General features: G+C 47.7%; 2 protein-coding genes across 3 annotated transcripts; one reads left to right on the forward strand and one right to left on the reverse strand.

Moving 5' to 3' along the window:
* Positions 1 to 11,212: 11,212 nt before the first annotated feature.
* Positions 11,213 to 14,196, forward strand: LOC123062767 (patellin-3). Its single transcript, XM_044486418.1, has 4 exons — positions 11,213 to 12,640; positions 13,087 to 13,211; positions 13,311 to 13,452; positions 13,550 to 14,196. The coding sequence occupies exons 1-4, from the start codon at positions 11,435 to 11,437 to the stop codon at positions 13,811 to 13,813; spliced, it is 1,737 nt and encodes a 578-aa protein (XP_044342353.1). The 5' UTR covers positions 11,213 to 11,434; the 3' UTR covers positions 13,814 to 14,196.
* Positions 14,197 to 18,177: 3,981 nt separating this feature from the next.
* LOC123062768 (5'-3' exonuclease) lies at positions 18,178 to 21,022 on the reverse strand. 2 transcript variants are annotated; one of them, XR_006429863.1, is made up of 6 exons: positions 20,622 to 21,022; positions 20,414 to 20,545; positions 20,071 to 20,305; positions 19,738 to 19,960; positions 19,096 to 19,334; positions 18,178 to 18,505 (listed from the first exon to the last, which is right to left on the reverse strand). XR_006429863.1 is itself a non-coding variant. In XM_044486419.1 (6 exons), the coding sequence occupies exons 1-5, from the start codon at positions 20,970 to 20,972 to the stop codon at positions 19,238 to 19,240; spliced, it is 1,038 nt and encodes a 345-aa protein (XP_044342354.1). In that variant the 5' UTR covers positions 20,973 to 21,022; the 3' UTR covers positions 18,178 to 18,505; positions 19,218 to 19,237. The 2 variants fall into 2 exon arrangements, 1 of the variants encoding a protein (XP_044342354.1); XM_044486419.1 differs by having other exon boundaries at positions 19,218 to 19,334.
* Positions 21,023 to 21,335: the final 313 nt, after the last annotated feature.

Here is a 21,335-nt window from a genome sequence, read left to right on the forward strand (position 1 = left end):
ATATCAGGTTGAAGCTTTTTCACATAAGCATCGCAGCCCCAAACTTTAAGAAACGACAACTTTGGTTTCTTGCCAAACCATAGTTCATAAGGCGTCGTCTCAACGGATTTTGATGGTGCCCTATTTAACGTGAATGCAACCGTCTCTAAAGCATAACCCCAAAACGATGGCGATAAATAAGTAATATACATCATAGATCGCACCATATCTAGTAAAGTACGATTACGACGTTCGGACACACCATTACGCTGTGGTGTTCCAGGTGGCGTGAGTTGCGAAACTATTCCGAATTGTTTCAAATGTAGACCAAACTCGTAACTCAAATACTCTCCTCCACGATCAGATAGTAGAAACTTTATTTTCTTGTTACGATGATTTTCCACTTCACTCTGAAATTCTTTGAACTTTTCAAATGTTTCAGACTTATGTTTCATTAAGTAGATATACCCATATCTGCTCAAATCATCTGTGAAGGTGAGAAAATAACGATACCTGCCGCGAGCCTCAATATTCATTGGACCACATACATCAGTATGTATGATCTCCAACAAATTTGTTTCTCGCTCCATTGTTTCGGAGAACAACGTCTTAGTCATCTTGCCCATAAGGCATGGTTCGCAAGTACCAAGTGATTCATAATCAAGTGATTCCAAAAGTCCATCAGTATGGAGTTTCTTCATGCGCTTTACACCAATACGACCCAAACGGCAGTGCCACGGATAAGTTGCACTATCATTATCAACTCTGCATCTTTTGGCTTCAACATTATGAATATGTGTATCACTACTATTGAGATTCAACAAAAATAGACCACTCTTCAAGGGTGCATGACCATAGAAGATATTACTCATATAAATAGAACAACCATTATTCTCATAAATGAATAACCATCTCGCATCAAACAAGATCCAGATATAATGTTCATGCTTAACACTGGCACCAAAATAACAATTATTTCGGTCTAAAACTAATCCCGAAGGTAGATGTAGAGGCAGCGTGCCGACGGCGATCACATCGACTTTGGAACCATTTCCCACGCACATCGTCACCTCGTCCTTAGCCAGTCTTCGCTTAATCCGTAGTTCCTGTTTCGAGTTGCAAATATTAGCAACAAAACCAGTATCAAATACCCAGGTGCTACTGCGAGCTCTGGTAAGGTACACATCAATAACATGTATATCACATATACCTTTGTTCACCTTGCCATCCTTCTTATGCGCCAAATACTTGGGGCAGTTCCGTTTCCAGTGACCAGTCCCTTTGCAGTAGAAGCACTCAGTCTCAGGTTTAGGTCCAGATTTGGGTTTCTTCTCTTGAGCAGCAACTTGCTTGCCGTTCTTCTTGAAGTTCCCCTTCTTCTTCCCTTTACCCTTTTTCTTGAAACTGGTGGTTTTGTTAACCATCAACACTTGATGCTCCTTTTTGATTTCTACCTCCGCTGGCTTTAGCATTGCGAAGAGCTCGGGAATTGTCTTATTCATCCCTTGCATATTATAGTTCATCACGAAGCTCTTGTAGCTTGGTGGCAGTGATTGAAGAACTCTGTCAATGACACTATCAACAGGAAGATTAACTCCCAGTTGGGTCAAGTGATTATGATACCTGGACATTTTGAGTATATGTTCATTGACAGAACTATTCTCCTCCATCTTGCAGCTATAGAACTTATTTTTTTTGAGTATAAACAGTAGGGTAAAACCCCACTGCAATTTTAATTAAATAAAAACACAGAGGAACAAAGCAGTCTAAAAGGCTTGAGGTAAGCCTAAGAAATAAGAGGACTAGAAAAACTAAAACCTAGGAAAACAAAAAGAAAGAAAAGAAAGGAAATAGAAAAAAAACCTAGACCACCAACTATCCTAAGAACAAAGGATTACAACAAGTTGTCAAGGCAATCTGTAAATTGCCTCTCATGCTTCTTCCTCATTCTATATTTGAGAAGCTTCAGTTCATCCAGAAATATGAACTTCCACCCTTGGAATGATGGTGCAATATTTTCAAAGATCTTATTGTTCCTGGTTATCCAAATGGCCCATGCTCCTAGATTGATTATCTCCATGTGGAATGGGTACCTTAGCTTTTCTTTGAGGTCTTGGAATGCTTCTAACACAGATAGGCTTGGAGCTCTTGTTGGGCAAATGAAGTCCCAACATTGTTGAACAACTGGACAGCCCCAAAAGAGGTGGTGCAGTGTTTCTTCTTGTTGACAGCCTCCCACAACACAGTTGTACTCCTCCAACACAAAATTCTTCCTTCTAATTAAGTTTCTGGTGTTGACTCGATCATGAAGAAGTTGCCAGAAGAAGACTTTATGCTTTGGTTGGCATGAACTCTGCCAGATCCAGTTGAAGTGTGGGGGAGTCTGTTTGTGACCAATTAAGACTTTATATGCTTTGATGGAGGAATAGTGTTCAGTCCCCCAAATGTAGCTCCATGTGTCCAAAGAGTCTAAATGCTCAGATTGTCTCATGGCTATACAAATGTCTTCCATTTGTAAGAATTCCTCATAGGCCTCAGTTGTTAAGGGGAGGAAGAATAAATCCTGCAGGTATTCAGTCTGCAATACTTGTTGGATATTCAGCTGTGTGTTTCTAACAAAAGAGAACAAGTGAGGAAATTGATGTTTCAGTATAGCTTGGCTCCATAGATCATCCCAAAAGAAAGCACTGACACCATCACCCACATTACATCTTGCAATAGCCTTGTACTGATCAATGAGAGCTAAGTTGGACTTCCACCAGAATGATCCAATCATGTTGTCCCCTGGTAGCTTTCCATCACTATAGTATGTTTCCCAAATCAAGTTCACCCAGGGAATATCATGTCTGTTGAAAAATTTGTGAAGATTTTTCATGAGCAGGGTTTTATTATGAGTAAAGATGTCTAGAACCCCTAAGCCTCCCTGGTCTTTTGGTCTGCATACTGTAGTCCATGCCACCAAGGCAGGCCTTTTGTCCTCCATATCAGGCCCTTTCCAAAGACAGTGCCTCAAGTACTTAATGATCTATTTTTTTATAGTAACAGGAATGTCCAAACAGCACATGAAGAAGACTGATAAAGATGTCATGACTGACTTGACCAACATTAATTTTCCAGCTTGGGTCATGAAGATAGAGATACCAGCCACTCTTTTTGCAATCCTGTTAACTAGGGGGAGACATTGTTCCACACTTGGTTTGTATATTCCCATGGGCATGCCAAGGTAGGTAAATGGGAATTGTCATCTAGTTGTTTGTAAAAATTTCTACCCTGTCTTCAGCAATATTCAAGGGTACCATGATGGACTTCCCATAATTAACTTTTAGTCCAGTTGCTGTGGCAAAAGTATTCAGGAGTGCTTTTAAGCAGAATAACTGCCTAGAATCAGCTTGCATAACCAGTAAGGTGTCATCTGCATATTGCACAATTGGGAAATGGGGGCATGAGTTTACTTGAAGTGGAGCAGTGATCAGGTTTAATCTCATGGCTTTATTAAGAATGGATTGTAGCAAATCAGCAGCCAGCACAAATATTAAAGGAGAATAAGGGTCTCCTTGTCTTACTCCCCTCTTTATATAAATTCTTTTCCCAGGAACTCCATTTAGTAATACAGAGGAGGATGCAGTTGTGAACAGAGCTTCCATCCAGGAAATCCACTTATCTCCAAATCCTTTAGCTCTAAAAATATCAATGATTGCATCATGCTCAATTGTATCAAATTCCTTCTCAAAATCCAATTTTATAACTAAGATTTCTTCCTTAGATTTATGACACTGGTGAATGTATTCATATGCCCAACCAAGACAGTCCTGGATCACTCTATCCTTGAGAAAGCCATATTGATTAATATGCACCAACTGTAGAATAACTCTTTGTAGTCTATTTGCCAACAGTTTTGTAATGATTTTGAGCACTCCATTTAGTAAAGAGATTGGTCTGAAGTCATTAGGAGAAAGTGGCACTTCTATTTTGGGCACTAGGGTGATGAAACATGAGTTAATGCTTTCAAGATTAACATTCCCAGCATGGAATGCTAATATAAGTTCAAAGACATCAGCTTTAATAATATCCCAACAACTCTTAATAAACTCATTATTGAATCCATCTGGCCCTGGGGACTTATCAGTAGGTAGGTTGTTCACCACTTCCTCAACTTCCTCTTGGGAGAAACGTTGTTCTAGATCAATGAAGATTTGTGGGTCCACTGTGTTTTCATAAATATTATTAAGGTTAAAGTGCATTGAGTGTCCATTAGATTGTCCCAATCTATTTTTAAAAGCCTCCCAGAGGATTGCAGCCTTTCCATCATGATCTGTTACTTCAACTTGATCCTTGTTCAGTAGCATAGCAATCTTATTGTGCCTATGATTAATGGAGGCTTTAGTGTGGAAGAATTTTGTGTTTTCATCTCCAAATTTGACTCCTTTAATTTTCCCTCTCTGTTTCCAATAAATCTTCTGATCATTGAGCACAGTTAATAGATACTCCTTGAGCAAGGTCCTGCAATTATTTTCAAATAGAGTAAGGTCTCTGAATTCCTCAATCATATCCCAGAGAAATATACAGTCATTTAGATCTGCAATTTGCTTCTTATGGCAAGCAAGATTTTTGGCCCACAGCTTTAGAGCTCTTCTGACATTCTTGAATTTTGCAGTAATCTTCTTAGCACAGTCTGAATGACCTACTGTAATAGCCCAAGCATTCTGAACCACTTGTTTAAAAGAACTGTGATTGAGCCAGTAGTTCTCAAACCTGAACACTCTAGACTTTGGGATATTTGTGCCAATTTTAATCATGCAAGGTAGGTGATCAGAAATTGGTTTGGCCATGGGAAGAGCCAAGGTATCAGGATAGCTGGTCATCCAAGCTGCAGAGGTAAAAAACCAATCTAATTTCTCCAGCAGTGGGTTGTCCTGCATATTACTCTAGCTAAACTGTCTGCCTCTAAGGGGTAATTCAATCAGTCCAAGTTCACTTATTGCCTCATTAAACATGAGCATTTCATTTACATCCCCTCTAGGTTTGTTTCTGTCTTTAGGGGTTCTGATGAAATTAAAATCCCCCATAATAATCCAATCTATATCACTAGGCATTTGAATGTTGCCAAACCAATCAATGAACTCAATTTTATCTTCATGATTGCAGGGACCATAGATGTTTGTGAGGACCCAACTTTTGGTGGATGTCCTGCATGTGAACTGAATAGATAATGAGAATTTGTTTTGAAACATTAGCTCCCCAGAGAATAGAGCCCCATTCCAAATAGTGAGAATTCCACCTGATGCCCCAATGGAAGGTAAGTACTCAAATTTATTGAACCTAGGAGGACAAACTTTATGAATGTAGGATAGGTCAAAGATTTCTCTCTTAGTTTCCTGAAGACAAACAATTCCAGCAGCACTTTCTTCCACTTTTTGCCTAATAGCCAACCACTTATCTGAGGAATTAATGCCCCTCACATTCCAGTTTAAGATATTCCATGTTTTATTGTTATTCATTAACAATCAAATTGGTGTTATTTTAATCAGCAAGGTCCATCCCCTGACGACTATTCCAGGCCACAAAAGTATTGGGATCCACCAAAAGGACAGAACACTGAAAGCAAGATAACACATTCCAGCAGGAGACATAAGCAGAAGAGCAGGTGAACCAGTGCAACCACATATGATGGCCAGAGGCTTCCATAGCATCAGAGGAAATATTAGTCTTAACCACAAGGAAATACCAGAGCTGACACAGCAGCAGAGTACATGGAGCATACAAAAGGTGCCTACCAGGGCAAACAAGCATAGTGCAGCAGTTGTAAGCATTACATTTGATTGCATACATAGGACAAGTAGTTCCCAAAAGAGAGTAGCAGTTCCTTCTGCTACCTATCATAAATTGATGTTGCAGGCACATCATCACACATGCCTGAAATTTGCTGCTTCTGCTGTGGCCTTGGACACCTTAGCCACATCATCCTGCCCCTTCTTCTTGGGCTTCTTGGTCAACTTCTCCTGAATCTCTTCCTTAGCAACCTTGCAGAGAGATTTAGATAGGTTTTTAACCACTGAATTGTGAATAATTGGAGGTATAGCATTACATGGTAAACAAGACTGAGTGACACAAGACTTCCTCCTATATCCACTGTTGTCCTTTTTAATCCTATCACTTCTTCTTACCTCAGTTTCTACCATAGGTTCCTTCTCCCTCCTTTTCCTTGATATGGCCTCTCCAAGGGGCAGGGCTTTACTTGGTAACACCTGCTGAAGAGGGCTGCTAGCCCCAGTGGAAGAATGTGCAGCAGGGCTAATACCCTCATTTTCTTTGCCTAGCCCTAGGATGAAATCCTTACATGCAGGTGCCTGAGAAGTTGCACATTCATCAGGAATGTGAAAAAGCAAAGTGTCCTCATTAGCACAATTAGCAGTCAAAAATTTCCAGACATCAGACTTTAGCAAAAGCATGGTCCATCCAAACTTGTCAGGTGTCAACAGTAAGTGAATTATGAAGTTAAACCAACTTACTGGTATTTTAATTTTGAAAGTTGGAGTAGCTCCTTGTGTTGTTGGTGCAAAGTGCTGAATCCATAAATCCAGTCCTTCTTTAGGGTTTGCTGCAGATGGGGAACCACAGTGGGGTACTGGAACATCTGCCTTGCCCTTAATATCTGGTTGATGCGAAGGAAAAGAGTCTGCCACAGTTGCATTAGCAACAACTTCCAGGGGCACAGTACAGTTTCCAGTAGCAGGTACTTCCATCAAAATCTCAGTATGTTTGTCTTGTTGAATAGTGGGCAAAGAGGAACCAGGAGCTTCAAGATCTCTGACAGAGGAGGTTCCTGGAGTGGGAACTGGCATCACAACACCCTCTGACTGCAGGTGTTGCTGTGCTATAGGAGCCACATGCAGAATCATGTGCACATTGAGCCATGACAACACCCTCTGCTATAGAACTTATTGGAGACTTCATATCTCTCAATCCGGGCATTTGCTTGAAATATTAACTTCAACTCCTGGAACATCTCATATTCTCCATGACGTTCAAAACGTCGTTGAAGTCCCGGTTCTAAGCCGTAAAGCATTAGCTTTACTCTGCCAGACGTTCTTAACGTCATCAACAGCATCTGCAGCAGGCCTGGCACCCAGCGGTGCTTCAAGGACGTAATTCTTCTGTGCAGCAATGAGGATAATCCTCAAGTTACAAACCCAGTCCATGTAATTGCTACCATCATCTTTCAACTTTGCTTTCTCAAGGAACGCATTAAAATTCAACGGAACAACAACACGGGCCATTTATCTACAATCAACATAGACAAGCAAAATACTATCAGGTACTAAGTTCATGATAAATTTAAGTTTAATTAATCATATTACTTAAGAACTCCCACTTAGATAGACATCCCTCTAATCATCTAAGTGATCACGTGATCCAAATCAACTAAACCATGTCCGATCATCACGTGAGATGGAGTAGTTTTCAACGGTGAACATCACTATGTTGATCATATCTACTATATGATTCACGCTCGACCTTTCGGTCTCAGTGTTCCGAGGCCATATATGCATATGCTAGGCTCGTCAAGTTTAACCCGGGTATTCTGCGTGTGCAAAACTGGCTTGCACCCGTTGTAGATGAACGTAGATCTTATCACACCCGATCATCACATGGTGTCTTGGCACGACGAACTTTGGCAACGGTGCATACTCAGGGAGATCACTTTTATCTTGAAATTTAGTGAGAGATCATCTTATAATGCTACCGCCAATCAAAGCAAAATAAGATGCATAAAAGATAAACATCACATGTAATCACTATAAGTGATATGATATGGCCATCATCATCTTGTGCTTGTGATCTCCATCTCTGAAGCACCGTCATGATCACCATTGTCACCGGCGCGACACCTTGATCTCCATCGTAGCATCGTTTTCATCTCGCCAACTATTGCTTCTACGACTATCAGTACCGCTTAGTGATAAAGTAAAGCAATTACAGGGCGATTGCATTGCATACAATAAAGCGACAACCATATGGCTCCTGCCAGTTGCCGATAACTCGGTTACAAAACATGATCATCTCATACAATATAACATCATGCCTTGACCATATCACATCACAACATGCCCTGCAAAAACAAGTTAGACGTCCTCTACTTTGTTGTTGCAAGTTTTACGTGGCTGCTATGGGCTTAGCAAGAACTGTTCTTACCTACGCATCAAAACCACAACGATAGTTCATCAAGTTAGTGTTGTTTTAACCTTCTCAAGGACCGGGCATAGCCACACTCGGTTCAACTAGAGTTGGAGAAACTGACACCCGTCAGCCACCTATGTGCAAAGCACGTCGGTAGAACAAGTCTCGCGTAAGCGTACGCGTAATGTCGGTCCGGGCTGCTTCATCCAACAATACCGCCGAACCAAAGTGTGACATGCTGGTAAGCAGTATGACTTGTATCGCGCACAACTCACATGTGTTCTACTCATGCATATAACATCTACGCATAAAACCTGGCTCGGACGCCACTGTTGGGGAATGTAGTAATTTCAAACAAATTCATACGCACACTCAGGATCTTGGTGATGCATAGCAACGAGAGGGGAGAGTTTGTCCACGTACCCTCATAGACCGAAAGCGGAAGCGTTAGCACAACGTGGTTGATGTAGTCGTGCGTCTTCACGATCCGACCGATCCAAGTACCGAATGTACAACACCTCCGAGTTCAGCACACGTTCAGCTCGATGACGTCCCGCGAACTCCGATCTAGCAGAGCTTCACGGGAGAGTTCCGTCAATATGACGGCGTGATGATGGTGATGATGTTGCTACCGACACAGGGCTTCGCCTAAGCACCGCTACGATATAACCGAGGTGGAATATGGTGGAGGGGCACCGCACATGGCTGGAATAGATCAGCAGATCATCTTGTGTGTTCTAGGGTGCCCCCTGCCCCGTATATAAAGAGCAAGGGGGGAGGTGGCCGGCCAGGAGGAGGGCGTGCCAGGGGGGAGTCCTACTCCCACCAGGAGTAGGACTCCTCCTTTTCCTTGTTGGAGTAGGAGAGGGAAGGAAGGGAGAGAGGAGGAGAAGGAAAAAGGGGGGCGCCGCCCCCTCCTTGTCCAATTCGGACTAGAGGGGGAGGGGGCGCGCGGCTGCCCTGGCCACCCCTCCTCTTCTCCCACTAAGGCCCATGAGGCCCAATTAACTCCCCTAGGGGTTCCGATAACCCCCCGGTACTCCGATTTTTACCCGAAACCACTCGGAACACTTCCGGTGTCCGAATATAGTCGTCCAATATATCGATCTTTACGTCTCGACTATTTCGAGACTCCTCGTCATGTCCGTGATCATATCCGTGACTCCGAACTACTTTCGGTACATCAAAACACAAAAACTCATAATATCGATCGTCACCAAACTTTAAGCGTGCGGACCCTACGGATTCGAGAACTATGTAGACATGACCGAGACATGTCTCCGGTCAATAACCAATAGCGGAACCTGGATGCTCATATTGGCTCCTACATATTCTATGAAGATCTTTATCAGTCAAACCACATAACAACATACTTTGTTCCCTTCGTCATCGGTATGTTACTTGCCCGAGATTCGATCGTCGGTATCTCAATACCTAGTTCAATCCCGTTACCGACAAGTCTCTTTACTAGTTCCGTAGTGCATCATCCCGCAACTAACTCATTAGTCACATTGCTTGCAAGGCTTATAGTGATGTGCATTACCGAGAGGGCCCAGAGATACCTCTCCGACAACCGGAGTGACAAATCCTAATCTTGAAATACGCCAACCCAACAAGGACCTTTAGAGACACCTGTAGAGCACCTTTATAATCACCCAATTACGTTGTGACGTTTGGTAGCACACAAAGTGTTCCTTCGGTAAACAGGAGTTGCATAATCTCATAGTCATAGGAACATGTATAAGTCATGAAGAAAGCAATAGCAACATACTAAACGATCAAGTGCTAAGCTAATGGAATGGGTCAAGTCAATCACATCATTCTCCTAATGATGTGACCCCGTTAATCAAATGACAATTCATGTCTATGGCTAGGAAACATAACCATCTTTGATCAACGAGCTAGTCAAGTAGAGACATACTAGTGACACTCTGTTTGTCTATATATTCACACATGTATTACGTTTCCTGTTAATACAATTCTAGGATTAATAATAAACATTTATCATGATATAAGGAAATAAATAATAACTTTATTATTGCCTCTAGAGCATATTTCCTTCACTCGCCACCACACACCTCCAACTCCATCACCACATAAGTTGACCACGACGACCCACACACACGCTGAAGAGTCCACTACCGCATCCGCACTATGAAGCTTACTGTATCTAGGGAGCCCCCCTAGTTTGGCACATCCATGAAGAAACTTTTTGAGTGAGATTAGGTTAGGGAAAATGGAGCATGCACCAAGTCTTCGGGAGGCTTTCTTTTATACACCATGGGCCTCCTAATTTGGCCCAGTGACTAACCGACATGGGGTGCTCGGCCGGCCCACCTGACCGGAACATGACGTGATGAGTGACCCCCAATCCGGCATTACCGTCAAGGTGCTCGGTAGGGTTTCTCCCCTCAATTTGTCGAGGAGATGGCAAAATACCGGAGTATCACAAAGCTATGATTTTTTTTCAAACATAGTAGATACGCAGACACTCATACATACGCACAATACACTCATCCCTATGAACACACACATACACATTACTCTTATGAGCACTTTCGAGAGACTTAGACGGCACATCATCTTGAGATTGACGAAGTCGTCGCAAACACCTTCATAGTCGATGGAAACATCTTCTCTCACTAAACACACATCGTCGAAAAGCCTGAAATAAATTAAGAAAAGTACGATCACCAATGCGAAGTCTAAGACTTAAACCGTGACGGGTTGGTTCCGTCACAAGGAACTAGCCATCCGAACTACGCTCACTTCGCACGAAGCTATGAATTTAAAGCCCCAAATTAGACATGTTGTATTGCTATGTAATCAATGCATTTTTAAACGGAGGCAGTAATACGCACCCACTGATGATACCTCCGCCACCGTCCATCTCATTTCCACCCCGACACAAGAAAACAAATCATCCAGCAAGAAAGAAATCGCCGCAATTAACGCGTCATCAATTGGAACAAATCCGTTGCATGACGCGGGGCCCCACGCGGGGCGCGCCACCTTCCTTGCTCTGGTCCGGTCCGGTTCTCCTCTTCCGTCCGGCCAGCGCAAGAGCGCAGCCGCAAGCAAAGCTGGCCTCCCCACTCTGACAGCCTTGCTCCGCCTCCGCCTCCGCCCCCGCCCCCGCCCTATATCTCCCCTCCCCAAACCCTAGTCCCAGCACAACACCCCAAGCTTTCTCTCTCCCCCTCCGTCTCTCTCCCCCTCCGTCTCTCTCCCCTGCTCTGTCTTTCTTCATCGCAAAAGCTTGAAACAGCTCGCGGAGATGGCAGAGGAGCCGCAGCCACAGGCCGCCGCCGCGGCCACGGAGGTGGTCGTCGCCGAGAAGGCGCCGGCGGAGGTGGAGAAGAAGGCCGAGGAGCCCGCGGCGGAGGCGGAGGCCGAGGAGGCGGCCGCCGTCGCCGACGACGGGGGCGCCGTCGAGGCCACCGGCTCCTTCAAGGAGGAGAGCAACCTCGTCGCCGACCTGCCTGACCCGGAGAAGAAGGCGCTTGATGAGTTCAAGGAGCTGATCGTCGCCGCGCTCGCCGCCGGTGAGTTCAATCTGCCCCCGCCCCCGCCGCCGCCCAAGGCCAAGACTGAGGCCGCCGCAGAGGAGACCAAGACGGAGGCGCCGGCCAAGGAGGAGGCCAAGGCCGAGGAGCCGGCCAAGGCGGAAGAACCAGCCAAGGAGGAGCCCAAGGCTGAGGAGCCGGCCAAGGAGGAGCCCAAGGCCGAGGCGGCGGCGGAGCCGGCAGCCGAGGAGGCCAAGGCTGAGGTCGCTGCCGAGGCAGCAGCCGAGGAGCCGGCCAAGGAGGCACCCAAGGCCGAGGAGGCCAAGCCGGCCGAGCCAAAGACGGAGGACGAAGCCGTCGTAGCCGCCGAGGAGGGCACCAAGACGGCGGAAGCGGTCGAGGAAGCCGCCGCCGCCGCCGCCGCCACCACAGAGCAGGCACCGGAGGCGGAGGCAGCCGCGCCCGAGCCGGTGTTCATCTGGGGCGTGCCGCTGGTGGGCGACGACGAGCGCACGGACGCGGTGCTGCTCAAGTTCCTGCGCGCGCGGGAGTTCAAGGTGAAGGAGGCGATGGCGATGCTCCGGTCCGCCGTGCTGTGGCGGAAGCGCTTCGGCATCGAGTCGCTCCTGGAGGCGGACCTGGCGTTCCCGGAGCTGGAGAAGGTGGTGTTCTACCGCGGCGCGGACCGGGAGGGCCACCCGGTGTGCTACAACGTGTACGGCGAGTTCCAGGACAAGGAGGTGTACGAGAAGGCGTTCGGCGACGAGGAGAAGCGGGAGCGGTTCCTCAAGTGGCGCATCCAGCTGCTGGAGCGCGGCATCCTGTCGCAGCTGGACTTCGCGCCCAGCGGCATCTGCTCCATGGTGCAGGTCACCGACCTCAAGAACTCGCCGCCCATGCTCGGCAAGCACCGCGCCGTCACCCGCCAGGCCGTCGCCCTGCTCCAGGACAACTACCCCGAGTTCATCGCCAAGAAGGTACTAACGCTTCTTCTCTCCGCCATCGAATTACTTGGTAGTATTTCCAATTTCACAGCTGCAGCAGTAACTGTGATCCAACATTGTGACATTGTGCATCGAAATTTAGCTGTGGCTAGCTGTTTGTGCCGAAGATTCAGTTTCTATCCGTTCACAGTTTAACGTTGGGAGTGAATGATTGAGCCCAAAGCGTGTTCTTTGGGCACTGCGCTAAAGGGCAGACCTTTATGCTTTCAAATTTGAGTCCTGTATTGAGTTGACTCATGTCTTTTGGCGTGGGCGGGCTTTGGTCATCATCATAGCGCGAATTGGGGATCTTTTCCTTTTGCTCGTACTTTTCCCAATTCTGAGTTGTAACATTCTTTTACTATACCAATTCGTAGTTAATTGCAGTAGTTTAAGTGGAATTGGATCATAAGTTTGGCTGGATCATGGTGTCTATGCAGGTGTTCATCAACGTGCCATGGTGGTATCTGGCTGCCAACAAAATGATGAGCCCTTTCCTCACCCAGCGCACCAAGAGCAAGTTCGTGTTCGCCAGCCAGGCCAAGTCACCCGAGACCCTCTTCAGGTATTGTGCACGATATGCTTATAAGTTTCAGTTTTCATTGTTGGATTGCCGAGGGATCATGTTCTCAGCTAGTGTTCATCTTCTGTAACAAAAATTCAGATACATCGCGCCCGAGCAAGTCCCCGTCCAATTCGGAGGCCTCTTCAAGGAAGATGACCCTGATTTCACCACCTCCGACTCTGTCACCGAGCTCACTATCAAAGCTTCATCCAAAGAAGCCATCGAGATCCCTGTCACCGAGGTTAGCCTCATTTGCATTATAAATTGGTGATCGCTTATGAATTCCTCTAATGCATTGATCGTTCAAAACTTACATAATTGTCCATCTGCCGTTGTAGAACTCAACGATTGTATGGGAGCTGCGGGTGCTGGGCTGGGAGGTGAGCCACGGCGCGGAGTTCACCCCGGACGCCGAGGGCGCGTACACCGTGATCGTGCAGAAGACGAGGAAGGTCCCCGCGAACGAGGAGCCCATCATGAAGGGCAGCTTCAAGGCCGGCGAGGCCGGCAAGATCGTGCTGACGGTCAGCAACGCGGCGTCGAAGAAGAAGAAGCTCCTCTACAGATCCAAGGTGAAGAGCAGCGCCGGCGAGTCCCTCTGAGGCCTACAGTCCATGACACCGCCATTGGAGTCAGTCCCCGATGATGATAGAAGAAGAAGAAGAAGAAGAAGATAAACCGCCTTTTTGGTTTTCGTTCTTTAATTCCATTGGTTTTGTGGTTTTTGGTTCGCATTCCCGCATTTGTTTAATTAAAATTAAAATTAAAAACCCAAAGTGAGCTTGATTTTGCGACGGTACAGTAGCTGGGAGAGGAAGGTTGGGTATGGTATGGATGATATAATGGCATCGTTTGATGGTTGTGTTGAGGGTAGGGCAGAGGAGAAAAATGGATGATACAATCTGCTGCTGCTGCTGCTCTGTAAATTTGTCTGTACATTGTTGCGATCGCTGGATGGATCCTCATGGACATGTTATATTTAGAAGTACCTGTTGTCATCATTCATTCATCAATCCCATGTTACTCTCATCACGTTCGTCTCGTCCCCCATTTCCGCTGCCTCTTGTTCGTTAGAGGAGGCAGTTGCGCCCCCTCCTTGTACTATGCCCGGATCCGCTTGGCCCATTTCCAGCAAGGCAGGATCTGCCGAGGATCGGTAGCGAAGTTATTGGTGTGGCTCAACAACTCCAGACAATCTGGCGCCGTGGCGATCATGCTTGCACCCAAAATTATGCTTTCTTTCACTGCTCGGCATTTCCGGGTATGAAAAGGACTCCATTTGTAGTACCTGGGCAGGCTGGGGTGAGGAGAGAACAAGCGGCGGCAAGAGGGCCGGACGAGGCTGCAGGCGGAATTAAGAAGGAGAAGAAAGTGTTTGGGTGCTCCCCTGCCACTGTACTGTCACGAAATGACGGGGGCGTAAACTAATCGTGGGTGGGAAGGGAAGAACATCCATCCAGCGGGGGGTGGAGGAGGCGCTGGCCCGGCCGTCCCCGTTCCAAGGCTGTCACCGTGTCGTGTGGTGTCGCGCCCCGAAACAACCCGCGGGAACCGAAGGGAAAAGCGACGCCGAAGGCCCAACCCCAGCCGTGTCGCCGAATAAACAATGGCGCGGCGCGGCGATCACTGTGCGTGCAGTCGCCTTTCCCTTTGACCGCGGCGGCATCGCCCCGGAAAACTCTCAAAATACTAGGCCAAGGACCAAAAGGGCAGCCAGCTCCTCCTCCTCAGGTAGTCAGGTCATGTCCGTCCGTCCTCCGTCCTCACCATGGGCAGGCCATGCATGTGCCGCTTTGTATAAACGAATTTCTTTCTTTCTTTCTTTCTTTCTCCCGACTGTAGCAACTTTCATCGAAGGACGGGGCGGGAGGGCTTTGTGCGTTTTCGGCACTGATTACTGCTCTTTGCATGCCCAGCAAAGGGCTTTGGGAAGCAAAGGCGAGCAAGGCAGAGGGCCCGTTTTGGTTGCGGCTTTTAATGGCGATGATCCTCTTCTCTCTAGTACTACTAAATAGCTCTAGGTGTAGTGTGGGTGGTGTCATGGACGGACGGACGGGCGGGCGGACGGACATGCAGCATTGTCGTGTTTGACGATCGCGTGCCCCATTTATTCAGGGCCGCCGCACCGGGACGTGTCGCCCTCCATATGCCGCTGCCAGATTCGCCATGGCCATGGCCGGAGATGGGATGGCTGGTTAAATGCCGCTGCTCGGGAGCTACTCGTGCAATTTATTTCGACCTCGTGCTCTCGGTGCTGCGTTGTCCGGTGCTGCCTGGTTGGGTCGCAGGGCGGGGTCTCCTTAACTCCGGAACTATTCACCGGCCTTCATCTTGCCGCCTTGCCCATGGCGACGAGGACAGGGGCACGCGTGCTCGCCTGTCGGAACCGTGGCCTTGCTTCATTGTCGGGGCGAGGCCGCCGTGAACCAGCCGAACCAGAAATATAGAAATGGAATGGCGTCAGGTGGGTGGTCCCTGCAGCCGCCGGCAGGGCTGACTGAGCACGACGAGCTCCAGGGCGGCGGGGTATGCCTGTCACCGGGTCTGGGCGGCCGTGTCTCTCCGGAGAGCGTGGGGGCGTGGCCGTGGATGCATTTGTGCTTCTCCCGATCTTCAGGTTCCAAGTGGGCGGGAGATCGAGGGAAGCGATCCGCGATGATCGATCACGTTGGGAGGACGAACGCGTTACACTGATTACTACTACTCCCTTGCTAGCCCCTACCGCTACTAATTTGTCCCCGTGCATCGCGTTCGGGTCCCCGCCGACGGCCGGCCGGAACGCGCGGGCTATTAAATTGGGACGAGCGAGCGAAGGAGGCCGATCAAGGCGCTGCGGAGCAAGTGCATGAGCGCATCATTCGTGCATTTCGTGCATGTAGTTGGAATGGACCGGTCCGGACCGGACTGGGCTCCTCCCGGTGGGTGCCCGGGGCCGACGCCCATGGAGCACGCCGCCCGTACGCCACCGTGCGCGCGTGCATGGGCGCACCTCCACCGTATCCGCCGGGGAGTAGATGTAGATGTAGTAGATGCGCGGGAGTTGGGAGGGAGGGACCGTAGCCTGTAGCTCCACAAGCGTGCACTGCACTGCAGCAGCCAGCAGGGGAATCGTGGCGAGGAACGTCAAACGAGCCCACCGCAGGGCTTCCCGTCGCGCGATCGGCACCCCTCCGCGCTCTGCCCACCCTCCGGCGGCAGGCCTGCGTGACCGGAGACGGAGAGACGGGGCAGGGCAGGGACGCACTGCATGCAACACGCAGGGCCAGGCGTGGGGGTAGCCACGCGCGTTTCGGCGCCGGCTACGCCTTGCGCGCGCTTGGATGGATCGGCAGCGGCAAACCTTGGAATCCGAGTAGGCCACGACGGACGCCGCATGTCCGGCCAAAGCCTGCGCCCGCACGGCGCGCCGAATGCCGATGCCCCGACGTGGCACCGCAGATCACGCGCGGCGCGCGGCCGGGCAGGACAGGAGCGCAACATGGCGGGCACGCATGCATGTGCGGACGCAGCTTTTTTTTTTTTTTTTTGAGGGAGTGCGGACGCAGCTCGGTTCAGCGCGGCGAACCCCATCGCCATCGGATTCCTTCCATCGGGACCAGCCCAACAGCGGCCCCGCCCGTGGTACTGCTGCGAGAAAGAACTGATCAAGCGGGAGAGGGGGTAGCTCGGGTGACTCGGGCTTAGCGCTCCGTCCAATCTTTGGATCTTTATATATATCGACGTGAAAAAACAAGGTAGTAGTAGGGCAGAGAGAATAGAACACGGCACATGGAAACATGCTGAGATGAAGGTGAGCGTACGAGCTTTCCAATTATTAAGTACTGGCTCGAGCACGTTTTGGGGTTAGCCATATCTCTGCCGTGCCGTCAGGATCCAAAGAGCTAGGACACTCGCAGATAAGATAAATGAATGGAAGTGTAAAAAGCTATGCAGTGAAGATCGGAGTATGAATGAAATCCAAAGTGCACCACTCCTCCGGTATCCGCGGAACCGGAAAAGGCACTCTTGGTCTCATATGACTTTGCTATTCGTCAGCGTGTTTATTTGTGTGTGTTCGTATTAGCTATGTGCATCCTATGCAGAGACCGAGTGTATATTTATTATTCTTGTGTCCCCTTGATGCTTTATTTTAAGTAAATAAAATCCACCTTTTATCGGAAAAAAAGCTGCAAATCCTAACAAACTGCCTATTCGGCTAACAGTACTAGCATTAGTGTTGGTAGGCCATTTTGTGCCGGAGCGCCATGAGTAAACATGAGGAGGAAAAACAGACAGCATTCTGAAACAGATCCTGTCTTACCCTACTGCCTCCCGTTCAGTCCCAGCTAGATTCTTCAGAACGGACAACTACTAGCATTTGAATCCGTTCCTAGTCCGGGCCTTGGATTTCGACGGCAACGGTCGCAAGACCGATGCGCCACTGTCCGCGCTGCCGTTTTTTGGAGCCTTTGCACAAGTCAGGACTCAGAGGGTGCTTGGATACAAGGAACTATTTTTAGTCTGACTAAAAATAGTCTTTTTTAGAGGCTAAAGTTCCAAGCACCCCTGACTAAAAAGATGCTAGGACTAGTCTTGAGGCTAAAATCTTTTAGTCATGGGAAACCTAGTAAAATATGTATTAGCTCTCTCTCTCCTTATTTAATTCCTCTCCTTAGTTCTGGATTGAAGGGTTTGGAGGATAATAAATGCTCAATAACTAGATTTTAGTCTCTTTAGTACTTGGATCCAAGCATGGGTGAGACTAGCAAGTTTTAGTCCCACTACTTTTAGTCATGGGACTAAAACGTATCCAAGCATGCTCTCAGGAGCGATCAAGTCCCGGAGATCCACAGCCCCAGGCCATGCTTTTCGAGGCAGCAAGATGCTCTTCCCGAATCATTCCATACCTTCCCATTCCCGGCCCGGGGTCCCGTCGTGAAACTCTCCATCACCAAACCCAATCAATCAATCAACGAAAGAAAAAAGCTAAAAACAAACCAGAGCACAGATTTATCATCCAATGCCACAACAAAGCCGCGCTAGATTTGGCCAGCGCCCCACGAACCGAGACCAGCACAGTATCCAATTAGCAGCAGCGAGTGATAGCATCCGAGGATCGCATTACATGAGATCAGATCTGCAATCTGTGTTGGCTCCCTTAAGATATGCTATACTAGCGTGACAAAATAGCTGAGATAGCATGTCCGGTGCCTGTCTTCGGGCGAGACCATGGGTCGCTCCGTCACTGTGACGCTGCACGTAGTAGTACTACACTGCTCCTGGACCACGCCTCTGCGTCTTGTAGCCGGCATCACCTGCACGCTCAACGAGATGAAAACAGCGTGGGCTGGTTAGACACAGCTGCTGTTCGTTCCAGTTCTGAACCTAGAATTGCCATAAACACGCACTGAGTGATGCTACTGTAACCGAAACCACACAACAGTTCGTCCCAGAAGGACACTGTTTCTGACGTGTTCAGACCATGAATGACTCGGGAAACTAACAGTAATAGGAGTAGTTTGCATACCTATGCTACAAACTCTGCTAAAAATTGAAGGCCCTTCTGTTAAATGATACTCCCTCCGTTCACAAATATAGGATGTTTCGGATGTTTCAATATGGACTATATACGGACTGAAATGAGTGAACCAACACACTAAACCACGTTTATATACATCCGATTCGCAAAAAAGTTACTCTAGAACATCTTATATTTGTGAACGGAGGGAGTAGACAGCAACCGGCAGCTGGCAAAATTCCCAGAACAAGAACTTCCTACTCAACTGATAGGAACAATGTACTACTTTCAGTTTATTCCAGCACCTCAGCCACACATGACCAGTCTAACAATACTTCGGTTTCAGTATTATTACAAACAAAGGATCTGTGACAGAAATTCTCTTACCAAGTAACCTTGCCAAGAGACTGCCTCATCTAACTATTGAAAGCCTTTTTTTCACTGATGATGGTCTGATGGTAAGTAGAGCTTAAGAGGAAGAAACAAAATTGGTCATATTTGCTTTTTACCCGCTATTTAGCTTCTGTCCTTAGTTGAATTTAGTGATGAAGTCAGATAACACACTGGTGTCATTACAAGTGTCCCTTGTGGATAACCATCTGTCATCAAGCTGAACATTTACATCCCTGTTCCAGGAGAAAGAAATAAGTCATTTTTTCATACGCCACCAAGAATTCAGTTCAGCCTTACTACAAAGACATATCTGTAACCATACGTCCAGTATGCTACTACATTTGCACACTTGCTTGGTAGAAAAAAAAATAGTATTACCTCCGTCCCAAATTATTAGTCTTAAATTTGTCTAGATACGGATATATCTAACACTAAAATGTGTCTAGATACAGATCTAGACAAATCTAAGACAAGTAATTTGGGCCGGAGGGAGTACATGGCAAGTTTTGTACCTTAATAGTACAATAAGCTATTTACATTGACTCCACAATGCAAAGTTTATGTATATAGATGCCAATATATGGATATGATCGAAGGGAAAGTTATGTATGTTCATTATATCAAAAAAGTTCATACCTCCTCAAACTGAGAATTTCATAGTTTTTTCGCAAGTAATCTGCATGCTTGACTAAAACATCCTGGGCATACTCCTTGCCTACAGTTCTAACTGCAGCTGTATTAAGTAGGTTTTCTAATGAACCATGTTTGTTCAGTAGTTTCACCGCAGTCTTGCGACCAAAACCAGGAGCCAGATGCTGGATTCCCGGAACACCATCTGCTTCATCACCCATAAAGCATCCTACACAGCATAACTTCTAATGCATCAGTTGAAAAGATAGAACCAGACAGCAATTGATGAACAAAAAAGAACTGAACAGTTGCAGATTATCCTACAAGATATATACTCACTGAGGCTCAAATCTACAGTTGGATCACACTTGTATTGTGCAACATAATGCCTCAGCGTATAAAAGGACCATCGGCCAATCTCAGGAATGGGCATAACTAACTGAACATCTTCAGATATCAACTGCTTGAAGTCCTTGTCAGGCGAGGCAATGACAACTCTATAACCTTTCTGTAATACTTGCTTTGTCAAGGTAGCCACTACATCATCTGCCTCGTATCCATCGACTTGCACAATCTGAGTTTGTTGTTAACAAAAACATTAGGATCAGAAAGAATTGTGACAAAGAGAGCATTGCGGATTGCGCAATTAACACACTGTGTCTGCCATCTTTGGTCCACCCACCGGAACATTGCACTCGCAGAGCACGTCAACCACGCGGGAATCGGCACCGGTGCCTACGCCGCGAGTCCGGTGCGCTTTGTAGGACGGCAGCAGCCGCCTCCGGTACTCGTTCCCACCTGCCCCGTCGAAGACCTAGAACAAAGAGACAGAATTAGTAATTCACTGCGAAGATGAATCCTTTGTAGAGTCTGGGAGGGTGTACACTCACGGCCACAACGGGGTCCCGGAGGCTGACGTGCGTGAAGAAGAGCGCGAGCCAGCGCGCGAAGGCGCCGAGGCTACGCTGGGAGCCGCGGAAGCATATCGGGTTGACGTCGAGGAAGAAGACACGGTCCTTGGAGGGCCTCGCCGGGGCGTGGCCTCTGCCCGCCAGGTGTTTGCGGGAATGCCTCGCAGACGGCGGGGGCGGCGGGCTGGAGATCGCAGAGGTTGAAGGGGAGGAAACCGTCGACGGAGATGCGCGGAGTCGTATGGGACGATATCTAAGGGGCGCCGCGGCGGTGACCGGAGCTATCGCCGACGCGGGGCCCGTGCCCACGGCGGGCAGCGGCATTGGCATGGCGCTGGGTTTGGTGGGAAGGGAGGGGGTGTGGGGGAGTTGCGGATGTGGATAAGGGGCCGAAAGAAACAGAAACAGGTGCTCAGATTTTTCGAAAGCCCATCTGACATAATGGGCTAAAATGGTACCGCTATAGTTTGAGATGTGGTGGGCTTAGGCCGTCCCATCTTAACAAAGTGGGCGTTTTTTTAAAAACAAAGTGGACATCTGGAGCGAGTAATTTGTCTCAAAAAAAAAAAAAACTGGAGCGAGTAATATTTTTCTAGTGGTCTGAAAAAATAACATTCTCTTGCTGATGAAGCACAACTCTAGAAACTTTCATAATGTGTTTCGAGACAATCCGAATCGCACAATGCTCACTCT

This window comes from Triticum aestivum, chromosome 3A (genome assembly GCF_018294505.1).
Source record: "Triticum aestivum cultivar Chinese Spring chromosome 3A, IWGSC CS RefSeq v2.1, whole genome shotgun sequence".
Classification (NCBI taxonomy): Eukaryota; Viridiplantae; Streptophyta; class Magnoliopsida; order Poales; family Poaceae; genus Triticum; species Triticum aestivum.